This window comes from Genypterus blacodes, unplaced genomic scaffold, assembly GCF_046128005.1.
Source record: "Genypterus blacodes isolate CSIRO-AG114 ecotype Tasmania unplaced genomic scaffold, CSIRO-AGI_Gbla_v1 ptg000017l_1, whole genome shotgun sequence".
NCBI lineage: Eukaryota > Metazoa > Chordata > Actinopteri > Ophidiiformes > Ophidiidae > Genypterus > Genypterus blacodes.
In genome coordinates, this window is record NW_027466831.1 from 133,781 (window position 1) to 149,148 (window position 15,368).

A 15,368-nucleotide genomic window follows, 5' to 3' on the forward strand; every position below is an offset into this window, starting at 1 on the left:
TTCAGCTATTACACAATTAAATCTTTTTTATTTACCTGATTTTTCCGTGTGTTTTTTCTGCCTTACAGGAAATAGAATTATAAGACAGGGAAATATAAGAAGTGGTTTAAGTGTAGTAGCACAAAAAGGCCATTGTTTTACCTTTATGAAGCTGCAATGGCTCGTCTATAATATTGATGATTGTGGCAATTGCTCAGAATATCTAACGCCTCCATAGCAAATACAAGATATATTGCGCCCCCTGCTGGTTAAGGTCTAGAATTGCATAGGAATGAATGAGCGTTTCAAGTGGCCTTCTACAACAATTCTACAAATCTGTAACAATGTACTGGAACTGATTTAAAGGGAAGTCAAAAAGAAAAAGGGCAGTGAATACAATAACTCAAGAGTAGCTAGACTTTGTATTTATTCACACAAAACATAATACATTTTCTCCAATAAGGCAACACAATATATACATACAACGGTCAATATGAATGCCATATTTAGATTTGATGTTGTTATTTCTTAACTAACAACATTTCATTCATTACTATCACTAGCAAGTATAAATAAATTGTTTTGCAAGTCATGTAAAAGAGTACCAGAAGCTAAAACTTCAAGTCATACTGTTAGTACATCCAAAGCGACAATCCTTTTACTCACTGTGGTACTTATTATTATTTTGGCAGCTATGATTGCATGGCATACTGGCATATAAAACAACTTCAACATCAGTTAGAAATAGAACAGAAAAACTTTTCTTTTTTTTTTTTAAAGCAATGTTAAAATAATTCCATTTGTATGTAAGACAATAAATATTAACCATTTTTTTTTAATTCCCATTAGTAGTATAAGATACAGTACATTAACACTGACATCATCATTAGGTGCTGGAGTGAAAGTCATTCCTTAAACTAAGTCGTCATGAAGTGTTTGAAACTGCATAAGTGTGATTGTTCCGTAATAATCATAGGAATAATGAGCATGTGGAATGTACAGAGCGGCAGAACGTCAAACTGCCGTGTTAGTTCAATATCCATTCTCTTCACAGCCGATAAGATTATACAGTCACTTACAAAAATATAATTCTATTCTGCATCAAATGACAACAGTGATTAGTACTGGATTAGAATCTGACACGACATTAAATAACGTGGAAAAACTACCCAAACGTTTATAACCAGTAACACTGTTGAAATAAGAAAATGATATCAAGCTAAAGCACTTAAAAGTAATATTGTACCTTTCTTTTTTTTAAAGCACATATACTGTATGCCCATGTGCATACAAGCACAGACCCTGTCTAAATAAATCAAATATTAGGGGCATCAAAGTTCGAATGTGAAGGCAAATTCACTGTAAAGTCACAATAAAGCTGCTACTGAAGAGAAGAGAAATATTACTGTAACCTGTCAATATGATCTTTTCAAATATACTGTAGACTGTGTGGGGGCGATAAGGCAATGCAGTGACAAGACTGATGACACAGAAAGGGTTCAAATGTTTTATGTGCTGGTAGAATGGCTAAAACTTACGAAGAAGCCTTGATCATGATTACCCAGAATGGGAAAGTGTCAGGGCATTAGATTCATGAACACATACACACACACACACACTGACACACACACACAGACAGTCGCTGTCACAGACGTTAAGCGTGGTTGTAGTTTAGAATTTTTTGCAGATAAAATGCTTTGAGAAATTCAATGGGATGCATTGACTCAGATGTGAGACGATAGCGATTCTGATATCAGTCATGTGTTCCAGTGTAATAAAAATGATGACAGTTACAACGCGATGGTGAGAAACGGCAACTTTCCTGACTCACCCTGCAGCTGCTCAGATATTTTCACATTAACAACACTGTGATGGCCAGCAGGGTGACATATTGATAAGGGAGACTGCTGACCAGATTACCAATTCCACCAACGAACGAGAAAGACACTTATTCTTATTTTCCAGATCAATGTGATGTTTCACTGTGCAAACACCATCCAATCAATCAATTTTCCTGTTTGGTTAAATATTTGACCATCACCAAATGGGTGAAAATTAATGCATTCAGACATAAAATCTGGGTGGATTTTTGGTGAAAATATGCAAAAACCAAAACACTGAACCCTGTGTCCACATGGTAAAGAGAGCTGAGCTATGAAAATAATTTCTGAAATGTAAAATGTGTGCACATCTGCATCTTAAGTCACCATACACGTGCATGCAAACACACACAAACACACACTCACTCACACACACACACACAAAACTCAGCTGTAGTTATAGGTGAAATTATACGAGCTAGGCTCCTTCGGCACAGGGGGCGGGGCTTCTGGAATTGTGATGTTCTCAAGGTCGAGTAGGCGGAGCTTCATCTCCATGCTGATGAGAGTGTCAAGGTCGCTGCGTGTCAGGTCGCTGCCCATTTCTCTGCCCAGCAGCGCACACAGCCCATCAGTCCAGATGCAATACTGATACACACACACACACACACACAGTTGGACATCTATAAAGTCTGAGATTGGCAGCAAGTGGTGAAATAAATCTCCATACTTTGATATAACACACAATGTAGTGATAAAAACTGAGGGAATGATTAGAGACCAGAGCAAAACTGAACCTCAGAGGCCTAATTTGAATTTTAAGTCGATGAAAATGGAAAGATTCATCATTTTAATCAAAATGACATAGACTGTAACCTCTCCAACCAAGAACACTAACAGGGAAGCGAGCCCCACAACATTCTACAGATAAAAACTATCACAACAGTGCTGCAAGTCATTTAATATATGGAATTATAAGTGTAGATCAGATCAGCTTACCTCGTACTTATTTGGTGCAACAAAATTAAGAGTCTCATCAGGATCATAGAGGACAGAGAAAGCCAACTCCAGCACCTCCTGAGGAGCAAAACATACAGGTCTCATAGCAACAACCTCACAACACTGAATGAAGGGAGAGAATGACAGAACAATAACATGGGTTGAATTCTTTAATTTAAGAAGCTAACATGAACTTACCTTGTTTTGTTTCAGTGCACTTTTCTCTTTCATATGAGGACAGTCCTTCCCTGTCACCACTGACTTGATGTCCGACACAGGGACTGGACAAAGGGAACACAAGTAGAAACATTATGATACAGCACAGCGTGGTCTGCTTGATGCAGAGCCGAGGTGCGTTTTCAAAATGTTTATTTTTGAAACAATGTGGATGAAACTCACTCTTGTCACTCAGTAGCTCAAAAGGCACTTCACCCTGAGGTGACTCATCCAAATCACCGTAGTGCAGCACTTTGTGATTCAACGAGAGTCTGCAGAACCAGAACTTCTCTGCAGGGGGCCAGGTAGAGTGCTTAGTTAATAATCGAGATGAGCGTTACTCCTACAGCAGCAAACAGAAATGACAGTGCTGATACCTTGTCTTCGTCGATTCCCCAATTTACGGAAGCAGCTTCCCTCACACAGGCGGTTGAGTCGCTGCTGCTTAATGAGCTCCAGGATCTCAGGCTGAATCCTCTCCCTCAGCTCACTGCAGCACAAACACAGCAAACATCAGTAAAAACAACCTCACATGTTTCCTGACAGATGATACAGTCACATCATCTGTCACTGCTCAGCCAAGAGAGAGTGTTTAGCTCAACAGAATGGAATAAAGGCGTGCAGCAGAACGACTGACATGATGGGTGGAGACTGGAAGTCATCCTGGCTCATCCTTTCCGACTGACGCAGGCGAAGAATCTCTGAGTAGTTGAGGCCACGCAGTTTATTTTTCAGCTGGTCTAAAGACGACGGTTTCATCGCCAGAGCCCTGGTGATCTGCTCACGGACCACCTGCATCACCTGGTCATATTTCAGACACACACACAAACACACACAATGAATGAGGTAGTGTGAGAGCAAAATATTAAATAGTTAAACAGCAGAGATTTACTTTGTGCAACAGAGACACAATTAAGAGAAGAAGTGATGGATATAATGTTGTTCTAACTAAATTATTTTTGGTGATGCTATGACAAAATTAGAGTGTGTCTTTAAGTTAATATTGCTATAAAATGTCAAATAATTACACACAGTAAATATATCCCTCTTCAATCACTGACATGGCCCCTATATGTTCTGCTTCTAAAGTTACATTTTACTAGCTTTTTTTTACTGCCACTTTAAAGAATGGTCATGTGTTGATTCGACAATGTCTGCTTTCACTTTAAGGCGGCGTCGTTCAGTCATTTCACTTATTGTCTGCATTTTCTCCTCCATCAGCTCTTTGCTTGTGTTAATGTAGCTCGTGTGTGTAGGTCACTGAGGTTAAACGAGCTGCAAATTATTGTCATATTCATTGTAAGTGGATCATTAATTTACCATCAGTGTGAAACTGTGTGTGCGGAGGAAAAATGGAGTCAAAAATTGGGTCACAGCAAGGAATGTAAATATCAAGCTTTCAACAGTGAAAGCTTTAAAGAAAGACCCAAAAAGCAATTACACTGTAAATGCATCACTACAGCAATCGCTCCGTCTGTTATCTCCCAACCTGTGACAGTTTTCCTACATCCGTATCCGATGGGAGTGTGTGAACATGAACAAGCTGACTGTGAGGGTGCTTCAGCTGAGCTCAGACCTTGTTAAAGTCCTCCGCGGTGGCCCTCATCTCCTTCCAGGTTTTATTTAGTAACTGGATGCAAACGCAGAAGAACTCCTCCCACGCACGGTCATGGGTGAAGAACATGGGGTGGTAGTCATTGCAGCCTTCATTAGCTGCAGAAAATAAACTATTTTAAAGCTGAAACTTTAACAGACCTCGAAAGCAAATAAACAAATCGTGATTTTGAGTGTTAGTGGGTGGTGGAGGCTGAAAAGTTTAAGAAGTCAACAGGATTTTGTGTGTGGGACTTGTAATAACAACAATAATGTAACGCAATGCTCGATGTTGTGCGTTTGAACCTCTAGAGCTACTGTACTTACGTAACTCTCCAACCTGCAGTATCTCACAGAGCATCCGAGTGAGCTCGATGGCACAGCGGCCAAAGGGACATTCGTGTTTATCCTCTCTGCTGCTGTTCTCCAGGACGATCTGTTAGTGTGACAGAAGCACGTTAGGCGTGAACGGGAGTCCGATTCTCTGTTCAGTGAGAGAGGGCGAAGTCTGGCGCTCCAACTAACCCTGATGTATGTGTCCTGGTGGACCTTTGCCAGGTACAGCATGTTGTCCAGGGCCAGCATCCCAGGAGGAGTCTGGGTGAAATCCATGGCTGGGTTCACGTGGTTCTGTGGGTCAGAAGAGAAGCCAAACTGTTTTTGAACCTCATGCATGCACGGGCAGTACTGACCTCACCAATTCATTACAGTTTCTAATCCAAGTTGGAATGAATAATGTTATGAATATTCTCCTGAAGCAGCAGAAAACAAGAATCGGTCCTGGAGACTCACAGTGAAGCCTAACATCTTGTAGTCCTTGGTGTACATGGCTTTCCTTTTTTCTGTGCCTGTGGGATCATTTTCTCCATCGAAGGCGATCCGACGCAGCTCAAAAATGATGTCTCTCTGAGCCTGGAAGCAATCAGACGAAATCAATACAATGACAAAGAATCCAAATTGTTCTTCCACGCTCCAAATTGCAATCACAAATCTATATTGAGCCATTTATAATGTTTCTTCCATGAAACTAAATAAGGCTGTCTTTGAATAATAGAGTTGTTTTTTAAAGTATTAGTAATTCATTCTCAAACTCTCTAAACTTAAACATGTGCGATTGCTTTCATTTGACATCTCCTGAATTTCTAATGACAGGAATCGTAATTGCATCTTTAAATGTTAATGTTTTTTTACCTGGTCGTTAGGATCCATTTTGGTCATCATGCGTTCTTCCAAAAGGTTAAAAGTCAACACCTGCAGCACGTACAGCTGATGCGCCATCTCTGCTTTGATTGGTCGATTGCCTCTAATAACGTGCTGGAAAAAGAAAGAACAGCTAAGTTTCAACAGCATTCAGTACGGAGCATGTATGAACATTTGCCAAGTATCAATTCAAACTGTTCCAGACACCATTGTTTCTTTGGAATTGAACAACACACACAGCTTGTGACCTACTTTCAGTTCCGAAAAATTGTGAAAGAACAGCACAAATCTGCTGTTCACACCTGTGTGTTTCACAGCTGTGTGTGAGCTTCATACCCAGAGGAGCACGGCAAATGTGCGTTCAACCATTCGGGCTAAACTTCGTCCTCGGTGCCTCAGATTTATTACTCACATTGAGGATGATGGATCTCAGGTGTTTCTGAGCCAAAGTGCTCGCCATCTCCTGAGGACAAAGAGAAACACCAATCCAACACACAGTCGGTGGTTAATAACACAACAAAGCCTTGCATGACAATATTCACATTTCAACATCATGACAATATTGCAACTGATAAAATCTAATATTTCCTATCCAGAATGAAAAGTAAATACCCATGGCAAACTTTTACTGGCATTTTCAGCTGAATCCGTCATTGGGTACCACAGGGCTCCATCCTTGTGCCACTGTTCTTTCTCATTCACATTAGTGGCTTTGTGTGGCTCACACACACACACCACGATTCTACTTTATGGGCAACAGTTTACTTCTACTTCTATAGAAATGTCCTTATTTGAATTACAGCAATATTGTATGGATCATTTCCTACTCCTGTCTTAAGTCATTCATGATACAAAATAAGTATCTCGGATAAGTAACCTCTTCTCTAATGAACCATCACAAACTCTTTTCCATAATTTTTTTAATAAACTATACACAACATATACACAACCTTTTTGAATTTCAAACTACATTAATCTCCATTAATAACCCTTGTACTTAGGATACAGGGCTCAAATTTGTTAATTTATGATGAAGATCTCACTGTCGCATAGTTGACTTTTATTTTCCCTTCATGTTTTATTTATATTTATAACTAAACTTCCTTTATTTTGATTTCCTAGAAAGAATGTTGGCCTTTCAGGAGACGTGCAGCCTGATTTTTCCACCTCTAGTTTAAACTAGGTTCTTCACACCATCTTGAATCTGTGCATACAGTCTGTCTGCTGCTGCATTATGCTATGGCTCCATCTGCATTTGCGTGATTTATGCAGATGCTTTCCATGACACAGACAAACAGAAGGAAGGAGAGGGGGGGTGGGGTTCACAGGGGGGTGGAGGGGGTGATAGGAGATGCTGAGGGATGTGTACTCACAGTGAGGTGCTGCTCCAGCGGGTTAGTAAAGTCCTCCTACGGGGGTTGAAGGGAGGGAGGAGCGACGTGGGTGTGACAGTAATGAAGACAAAGAGTGCAAACACATGGACCATGAGAAACACGGATACATCATCAAGCCCAGCATGCAACGGAGCAAGAACATGAAACAGTGTAGACGTCAAATGATCACGACGTGACACACACACACACACACACACACACACACACACACACACACACACACACACACACACACACACACACACACACACACACACACACACACACACACACACACACACACACACACACACACACACACACACACACACACACACACACACACACACACACACACACACACACACACACACACACACACACACACACACACACCTGACAGATGTACAGCTTGTTGTTTGAACCCACACGCTTCCTGTCTCTAGTCACTCATTAAAAACTGCCTTAATATTGGAGAATGTTCTGTGTATTTTGCTGCTATTCAATTCCCATTTGGTGGTGTCTTAGGTCTGGTTAAGCTTGTTAAATTGTTAAACCATATGAATACAATAAACATTCAATCTTATGATCTCACGTACAACATGTTAGTTTAGGCAAACACGGGGATGAGACTGTGTGAAACAAGATGGAACAGGGTTGAGTTGACACTGCAGTGTGAAAGTACACGGCGTGAGCCTAGACAGCAGCATTACGATGGAAGTGTGAGTGCAGAAGAAAAGGAAGAAGATGAAGAAGAACAGGATGTGCTGCACTAACGTTCAAAGACATTTTTCTGCTTCTTTACTTTGTTTAACTGGCAGATTTGTCCATGCTGCAGATACCTGTCAGAATGATTCTGTGTGAGGTCATGTTGACTAAACTCATTTACATCACAATGCAACGCCCTTATAGGGACATTAAATCTTTATTAAGTGATGGGGAACTACTGAATCTATTGAAATTCAATAATGCAACATTTTACATCATTTATCTTAGCAATTATTCTCCAGGCTTTGAGAACTTTTCATAGAATCTAGACTCAAATCAAATCCTTATTGACTGCATTCTGACTTTTTAACAGTCCCCCTGCAGTCGTAGCTGCAGGGAGACGCATGAACTCTATTCTGAAATAACTGCAGCATAACAAATGTGCAAAGCTCCAAAAGACAGCAAGAACTGTTCTGAGTGACAGACAGAATCCATCGCGTGACAGCTGGCAGACAGACGTCTATTCATCAGATTAGATTTAGTAACTAACCTACTGCTGCTTATTTTAGCAACCGGCTAAGGAGGCTCTATTCTCTGCGGCAAATGACATTATGTAATATTATTATGAACAAAGGTCAGACTTTATTATGGGTTTAGACTGTAATATGAAGATGGGGCATCATTAGTGCAGCATGTGGTTCACGTCCTCTAACGACTCGTGGCACTGACCTGCCGTCTGTCCTCTGGTGCCTTCAGGAAAAGAGCATTGATGAGGGCAATGGCGTAGGTCTGGATCTCCTGGTTTGACCTGAAAGCATATCAAGTAATATAGCAACCAGTTAGAAGCATCTTGCTCCATGTTTCTCCATGTTGCAATTACAGAGAAACGCAGCTGACTCCCATTACACTTTAGCCCAGGGCACACCACAACACACTACAGAAACTCATCGCCCGTGTTCTTTTAAAGACTACATTACTTATTTCTGACACCATGGTGCTTTACACCGCTAATCACAGGCATGATGCATAAATTACAAGATCATACTCCAGCCGGGATTTAGCCACGATCGCAAATTTCTGTTTACAAGTTTGACTTGACTACATCAGTGACATGAATATGATGGGCAGGTGTTGTTGCTTCTGTGTTGTGGTGTGCCCTTGGTTTTCGGGAACATCAAGCTGTAGAGGGCGCTGTCTCTATGACATAACAAAACCCCAATCGATACAGATACGAAGGATGGGAGCAGGAGTTTGCGACGTTAATAACCAAAGCATCCTGATCTCACTCCATATCCGCACGGCTACATTTACCCCCCAAACCCTCAACTCCCCCCCCAGAGTGCGGCAGAGTGCAGAAAGCCCCTGTGCGTGTGTGTGTGCTCACACTTGCAGGTGCCCGATGAGCTGTCCTACGGTGATTTCCTGAGCCACGCGGTGATACAGGCTGTGGCTGTTGAGGACCATGCTCTCCAGGATGGCCAGGGAGCGCTGCAGGATGGACACGTCCACCATGGGCTGGTTCACATAGCCTGCGATCTGAAGATGCACAAGGAGAAATCAAATCCTAGAAATTCCTAGTAATTCAACTTTTTGCCAAATCCCTCGTCTATACGTGAACACTTCATTCTAATAATAATGAAATTTCCCCTGAGTCAATATCATGGCCAAGTGGAAGTGTTCGGAAGAAATCGAGTCACATACACACTGAAAGCACTCCAACAAGTATAAGGTGTTGCTTGGCAACCGCACCCACTGATTTCTGTAGGAGGTAGCAAGTAGGAAGCTGGGTCAAGTAATTAACGAAAAGTGGACCAATACAAAGGATTTAAGAGAGCTTTTGAAATGAACTCTTAACAAGAAGTTTCTCATTTCTAAGAAACGGTGTGGTGATGTGTTTTTGTGGGAAGTACTTGTTTGATGAAGGAAAGGGAAATGAGATCCCAGGACACGATGCCGTGATCCATCAGCTCCAGGAAAGCAGTGAGGGTGAAGGCCAGCATTTCACCAAAGCTGAGGAGAGCAAAGGACACGTGGTGAAGACCTTTATGCATGAGAAGACCTAATCCACCTTGAAATTATTTCAATCATAAATAAAAGGGATTTAACTTGTATTCTAATTTTGACAAGTAATCACTTAGGAAATGGTGATAATCCCAACAACAGATTAAAGGAGCCTGGTTTGAAACAATCCAAGGTTAAAAACACGTAGGGTGAAAAGCGTCTGTAGGCTGAAACTCACTGTGTTCCGCTCTCTACCAGGCGGGCCAGGGTCCCGATGCCCTCCATGTTTATGAACTCAGCGGCAAAGGTTGGGTCGGCCGACAGCTTGGCGAGCTCCTTTAGAGCCTCCAGGCGAGCGTCGATACCGTGGGACTGGATCCTCTCCAGGAGCTGACGGGCGGCGCGACCCTGTGAGCCGTGACAACCATGACTTTGAAACATTATGTTGTGGTGTTTGTGTGTGTGTGTAGGACTTTTGAAAGTTAGAACAAAGGAACTCCTAAAATATCATTTGCATGCTCCAATTGTAAGACACAGCTGAGTGGGAACAGAAACAAAGGTGTCTCACGGGAGAAATGGCGAGTCGCAGGATGGTCCCATTCTTGATTTCACCACGGCTCTAAAAGATATCAAATAAGGAAGGTTGCTGTGTGTTCAATATTAATTTACAACGCAACGAAAATTACAAAATGAAGCTCACCTGCTCAGTGATATAAAGCTGAGGCCCGTCGGCGTAACGCAGAGCAAACTGCTCCGAGCCAGAGAGAGACCAGCTGAGAGAGAGAGAGAGAGCGAGAGAGAAAGAGAGCGAGAGAAAGAGAGTGAGAGAGTGAGAGAGTGAGAGAGTGAGAGAGAGAGAGAGCATTAAAGTTTTCACAAGAAAGTTTAGTGTGCATCAACAAAAGGTTAATGAAAGGCAGACTGCTCCCTCCGGCAGCTGCATTACCAGAGCAGCAGATGGAGAGATTGTGGAGGAGAAATATTCAGTGGGCGTTCACAGTCGTGTACGAAACATTCTCTGTTTCAGCTGGGAAAAGGGAGGCCGTGGGTAGAAACAGCCGAAAGGTGGATTGAAGAGATGAGATCTACATTGTTGATGGTTACAATGTCGTCACGAAGCAGGTGTCTTTCCTTTATCATCGATATGTGATTTGGTTATGTTTGATTACATGCCAGAATTGCCCTAAACACACATTTAATGGAAATGTATTCTTGTGAGTGTGTTCATTGGCCTCCTTCATGACACAAACTGGGAATGATTTACAGCAGAGACCAAAGAACCTAAACAGTTCCTTGTGATGATAGATGACGAAGCCCACGCTGGAAAACCCCTTCATTAAATACGCTGTAAAGTAAAGAGAGGAAACCGAACAAACAACAGGAAGCAACAGGGTCCAACAGAAGCACTGAGTCGATGGTGATAGAGTTCAAACAGTATAAACTCTTTAATTGAATTGGTGCAGAGGTGGAGGTGATGATATTTGTGCAGGAGTAAATATTGTACCTACCCGTCACACACTTCCCGTATGATTGAGGACAAAGCTCTTTTCTGAAAATAGAGAGAAACATTCAGAGGGATGAATATTTTCCTTTAATGAGTCAGTTCACTCTCTCTAGCTTATGATGGCGAGTGGAGGTTTACGTGTACAGACCTGGTCCATCTCTATGAGCTGAGCGTTGGCACCGGGCCATTCGATCGCCACCTTCACTATGTCAGACGGGGGCGGCATGGCTGTTCTATCCAAGTACCTGCAAGACAAAACAAAGTGGACTACTTTAACTTCACTGGAACTTTGGATTGCATAACTGATGAGACCCTGAGAAAAAAACAGCAGGAACATGACACAACATTAAGCAAAGGCTTTGTTATCGGCTCTATTACAAGAAGCATTTGTTTCACTCTTCGGCACATTAAGAACAAATTCACATCAACACGTCACCTAATGGAGAACTGTTGAAGGGGCCAATCACTCTCACAGCTTTGCAGTCACTGATGTCAGCTCCCCTGTGGAGAAAAAGACACCACAAACTGCTTATGTTTGAGCACACACACACACGGGCCGAGCTTTCTGCCTGCTGGGCTCAGAGCTGCTGGCTTTTGTTTCCCTGACAACTCATTTGTGTTGTATCCAGCGCCCCCACCCCCACTTTCGCCCTCGAATTATCAACATTTCACTTGTTAATTGCCGACACCAAATTACTCCTTTCCAATCAGTGAACTGCGTAATGTGAGGCCTGAAAAGGTCAAAGAGGCCATGACGCTCTACAGAAAAGCAATGCAAAATGCAACTTGATGGTCAAATTATCTTAAATAAAGGGAGACCACAGGAACGGTCTGCGGCACGATCATGGTGTGAGGCTGCTGCGAAAACAGTGTCTTCACCGCAGCACCCAGCAACTAAGGATAAATATAGAAGTATTAAGCATTACTCTGCCCAATTTATTATTCTGTAAGTTTTGTCTTTATCCCCACATTACCATATTCTGTTTTTACAGCTGTCTCTCATCTGTCTCTTACACTTTCCCTTCTGTGTCAGAACAGAATCTCAGTGAAAGTAAATCTTATCTTATGAGCCAACAAAAAATCATCCCAGGCAGATACACAAGAGAATGAAAGAGATACTGAAAGTGCAAATGCTCAGGAAGATCGCACATTCATGGTAATTTAACGCTTTAGGTCTGTAGTTCACAAAAAACAAATGACAATATTTAGTTAGTGCACATCCGACGATTTACACCAGCTATTGCAATGTTATGACGATTGTTTGACATCAAATGTGACTGTTCACGGCGTAAGAGGAGCCCAGCGGGGAACTATTTCTTTGGCAGGAGTAACAGCTGTCCCTGCGCTCTGACTGGAAGTGTGTGAAAAGCTGCCTGACAGACTGCTGGGGTTTGGAAGAGGCTGAAGAGGAAGACAAGGCGCCACTGTTCTCCAATCGGTGCTTTGAATTTGGGGTGATACAAGGATACAAAACACAGTGCACGACTCACAGGCGTTCATTTGAATAGTAATTATCAACATTACCAAATTGTCAGGGAGGCAAACTCATCCCAGCTTATCTGCAGCTTCAACCAAATCCCCAAAACACTGTTTCAGCATAATTCTGCCCTGCTACACAAATTGTATGAGGAGTTTGAATGTTTGTCTTGAGCTGTAAATCTGTTCAGTACTGATGCTTTGATGGTTCTTAAAATAAAAACACATCTTGGTTTTGATTTAAAACAGAATCAGCTGTCACTAGATACAGTGTGGTGCTGTACTCAAATCAATCATGGCATCTCAATAACTGACTTTACTTTGCCTTGCCTTAACGTGTACCATCACATACATTTAGATTTCAATATAAAGACTGGCTCATCCGTAAGCATACATCTATATCAATTGTGATCATTCACAACCCCACACAGGCAGATAAAAAACAAAGTATTACCGTTACTGGTTTGTTCTCAGTGTAAGCTTCACTTTCAAGCACCCACTGAGGGAATTATGGGGTCAATTAAATAGGCATCGAGTAATCTGAGTCATCCACCTGCTTCCAAGGAAAAGCAGCCACACTGACAGCACAGTGTATAGCCGCCCTGGTTTGACATCAATGTAAATGTCACATTTCAAAAGCAAAATTGTGACTGTTGTGTTTTGTATCACGCACAGCACGCATTCTCCATCAGATGAAAATGCCACAAGGTGAGTTCTCAAGGGGGCTGAACATCTGAGCAACTCACCATGACACAAGGTCCATGAAGGACAGTGCAGCTGTTTGACAGTTATTTACTTAAGCTAATGCACCTGGCAAATCCACGTGTCTGCACAATTTGTCATCATAAATCAAATCCAGACACTAATTCACGCGCCTCTCCGTCTAGCCATGAAGGATTAGCCTTTTAGAGTGCATTTTTCCACAATGGACAATTTCAATGAAGTGAAACTACTAGAACTCAAACCACGACACAGGTCTGAAATGTATGCTGCCCCCTGTTGCTGGGGTGTAGAACTGCAGGGTTTTACTCAGACACCATGTTTTCATGGGGCAATAGTTTTAATGGAGGATAAACATCTAGACTTTAAAAGAACCAGGAGCGCACAAAATCATTCAAGCTTTTGTCTCGTTCGTTTTGTTTACATCCTTATTTGAATCTGGTTCACACAGAGGCCACATGTTAGACTGAAGCGATCAACTTCCATGATAGCTACAATAGCTCGGACATGCGGACACCATCAGAGCTCGGTGGCGCCCCCTGTCGTTACATGATGCTTACTGTGAGAATATTCCTCCATCCGACAAAAACAACAACTTTGGCGGTTTTCCTTTTCACTTCCACGGAAAAAACAATAGATATTCAAGTGAATTTAAACAGATGTCTTGCATGGATCGCGATGGCCCGGGCCGCCAGACACGGACCCCACGCTGCTATGATCCATTCATCTATCAGACATTTGTAGTCCCGCTACAGCCGTTAACAACACACTCCTATCAAGCCTCGATCCAACTTATAAAAACGTTTTAGGCCCGATAACAGCGGTTTGATAAGGCTGAACGATTACCGATAACGCCATGGTAACGGGTGGCAGCTAACACACCGATGCACCATCGCTAGCATTTGCACTGTGTTGTGATCTTAACAAATTGAATTAACCTGGTGATAATGTCGGCGTATTCCCGAGTGATCGAAGCAGACAGCGCCGTCTGCTTCAGTCCCTTGCGTGGAAGTGACACTGTGGAGCAAACTCACTTGTGATTACAGTCAGATCTGCGTTATTCCTGAGAGGCGGCTGCTGTTATTCTCACTCAGACTGTCCCCGTCTGCTCCTCCATTGCAGTCATGATGCGGTCCGTCTCTCCGCGGCTCCTCTCATCGCGTCCTGCTTCACTTCCTCCGCCTCTGAGGTTGAGCTGAACGCTGATCGCCTCTAATGTGGATGTTGCGTTCGATGAGCTAGCGACGATGCTCTCAGTATCCCTCGTCGTTCCTCTGAGGGACTTTGGAAAAGAAGACACAATCCACGCCTTGTAGGCGGGACACAATGTGAATGTCACCGTCTGCGAATAAGGGAAGGCCCTTCATCTGTAATATCACTGAGCCCCCACTACCCCTCATCTTCCTCAGGTCCATTCTTACGGGAGAGCAAAAGATGCAATTACAGGGACTGTTTGAGTTGTACTACTTATAAAGACCTTGAGTATATGAGTGAGTTTTACAGTTCATGATACATCATTGGACAGAGGAAGGTGTGTAAGTGTGTTGACAAAAACTTTAAAATTCAACACTTTTTCATGTAGGATAAGAATTTAAGAAAAAAACCCAGTGTCACTAAAAGATGCCCAATCTGCAGCTCACTTCAAATTGGTTAATTTTCTTCTTTTAGAAATTGCTCCTAAGTCTTTGTGCCTTTGTAATCAGTGATATTGATCAGTGTGAGGGGAGATCATCACAAATCACACATATTTAAAATAACATAAAGCTGATTCCACCTACC

At 42.3% G+C, this 15,368-nt stretch overlaps 1 protein-coding gene across 2 annotated transcripts; it reads right to left on the bottom strand.

Moving 5' to 3' along the window:
* Positions 1 to 397: 397 nt before the first annotated feature.
* On the bottom strand, positions 398 to 14,890 carry elmo2 (engulfment and cell motility 2). Of its 2 annotated transcripts, XM_076141377.1 has the most exons (23): positions 14,624 to 14,890; positions 11,830 to 11,894; positions 11,542 to 11,638; positions 11,398 to 11,438; positions 10,590 to 10,662; positions 10,458 to 10,508; positions 10,128 to 10,297; positions 9,799 to 9,898; positions 9,273 to 9,424; positions 8,618 to 8,696; positions 7,181 to 7,216; positions 6,220 to 6,270; positions 5,799 to 5,921; positions 5,400 to 5,519; positions 5,133 to 5,237; positions 4,935 to 5,043; positions 4,591 to 4,727; positions 3,652 to 3,815; positions 3,392 to 3,504; positions 3,198 to 3,305; positions 2,997 to 3,079; positions 2,799 to 2,876; positions 398 to 2,447 (listed from the first exon to the last, which is right to left on the bottom strand). In XM_076141377.1, the coding sequence occupies exons 3-23, from the start codon at positions 11,617 to 11,619 to the stop codon at positions 2,247 to 2,249; spliced, it is 2,172 nt and encodes a 723-aa protein (XP_075997492.1). In that variant the 5' UTR covers positions 11,620 to 11,638; positions 11,830 to 11,894; positions 14,624 to 14,890; the 3' UTR covers positions 398 to 2,246. The 2 variants fall into 2 exon arrangements, with proteins under 2 accessions (XP_075997492.1, XP_075997493.1); XM_076141378.1 differs by lacking the exon at positions 7,181 to 7,216.
* Between the last annotated feature and the right edge of the window lie 478 nt (positions 14,891 to 15,368).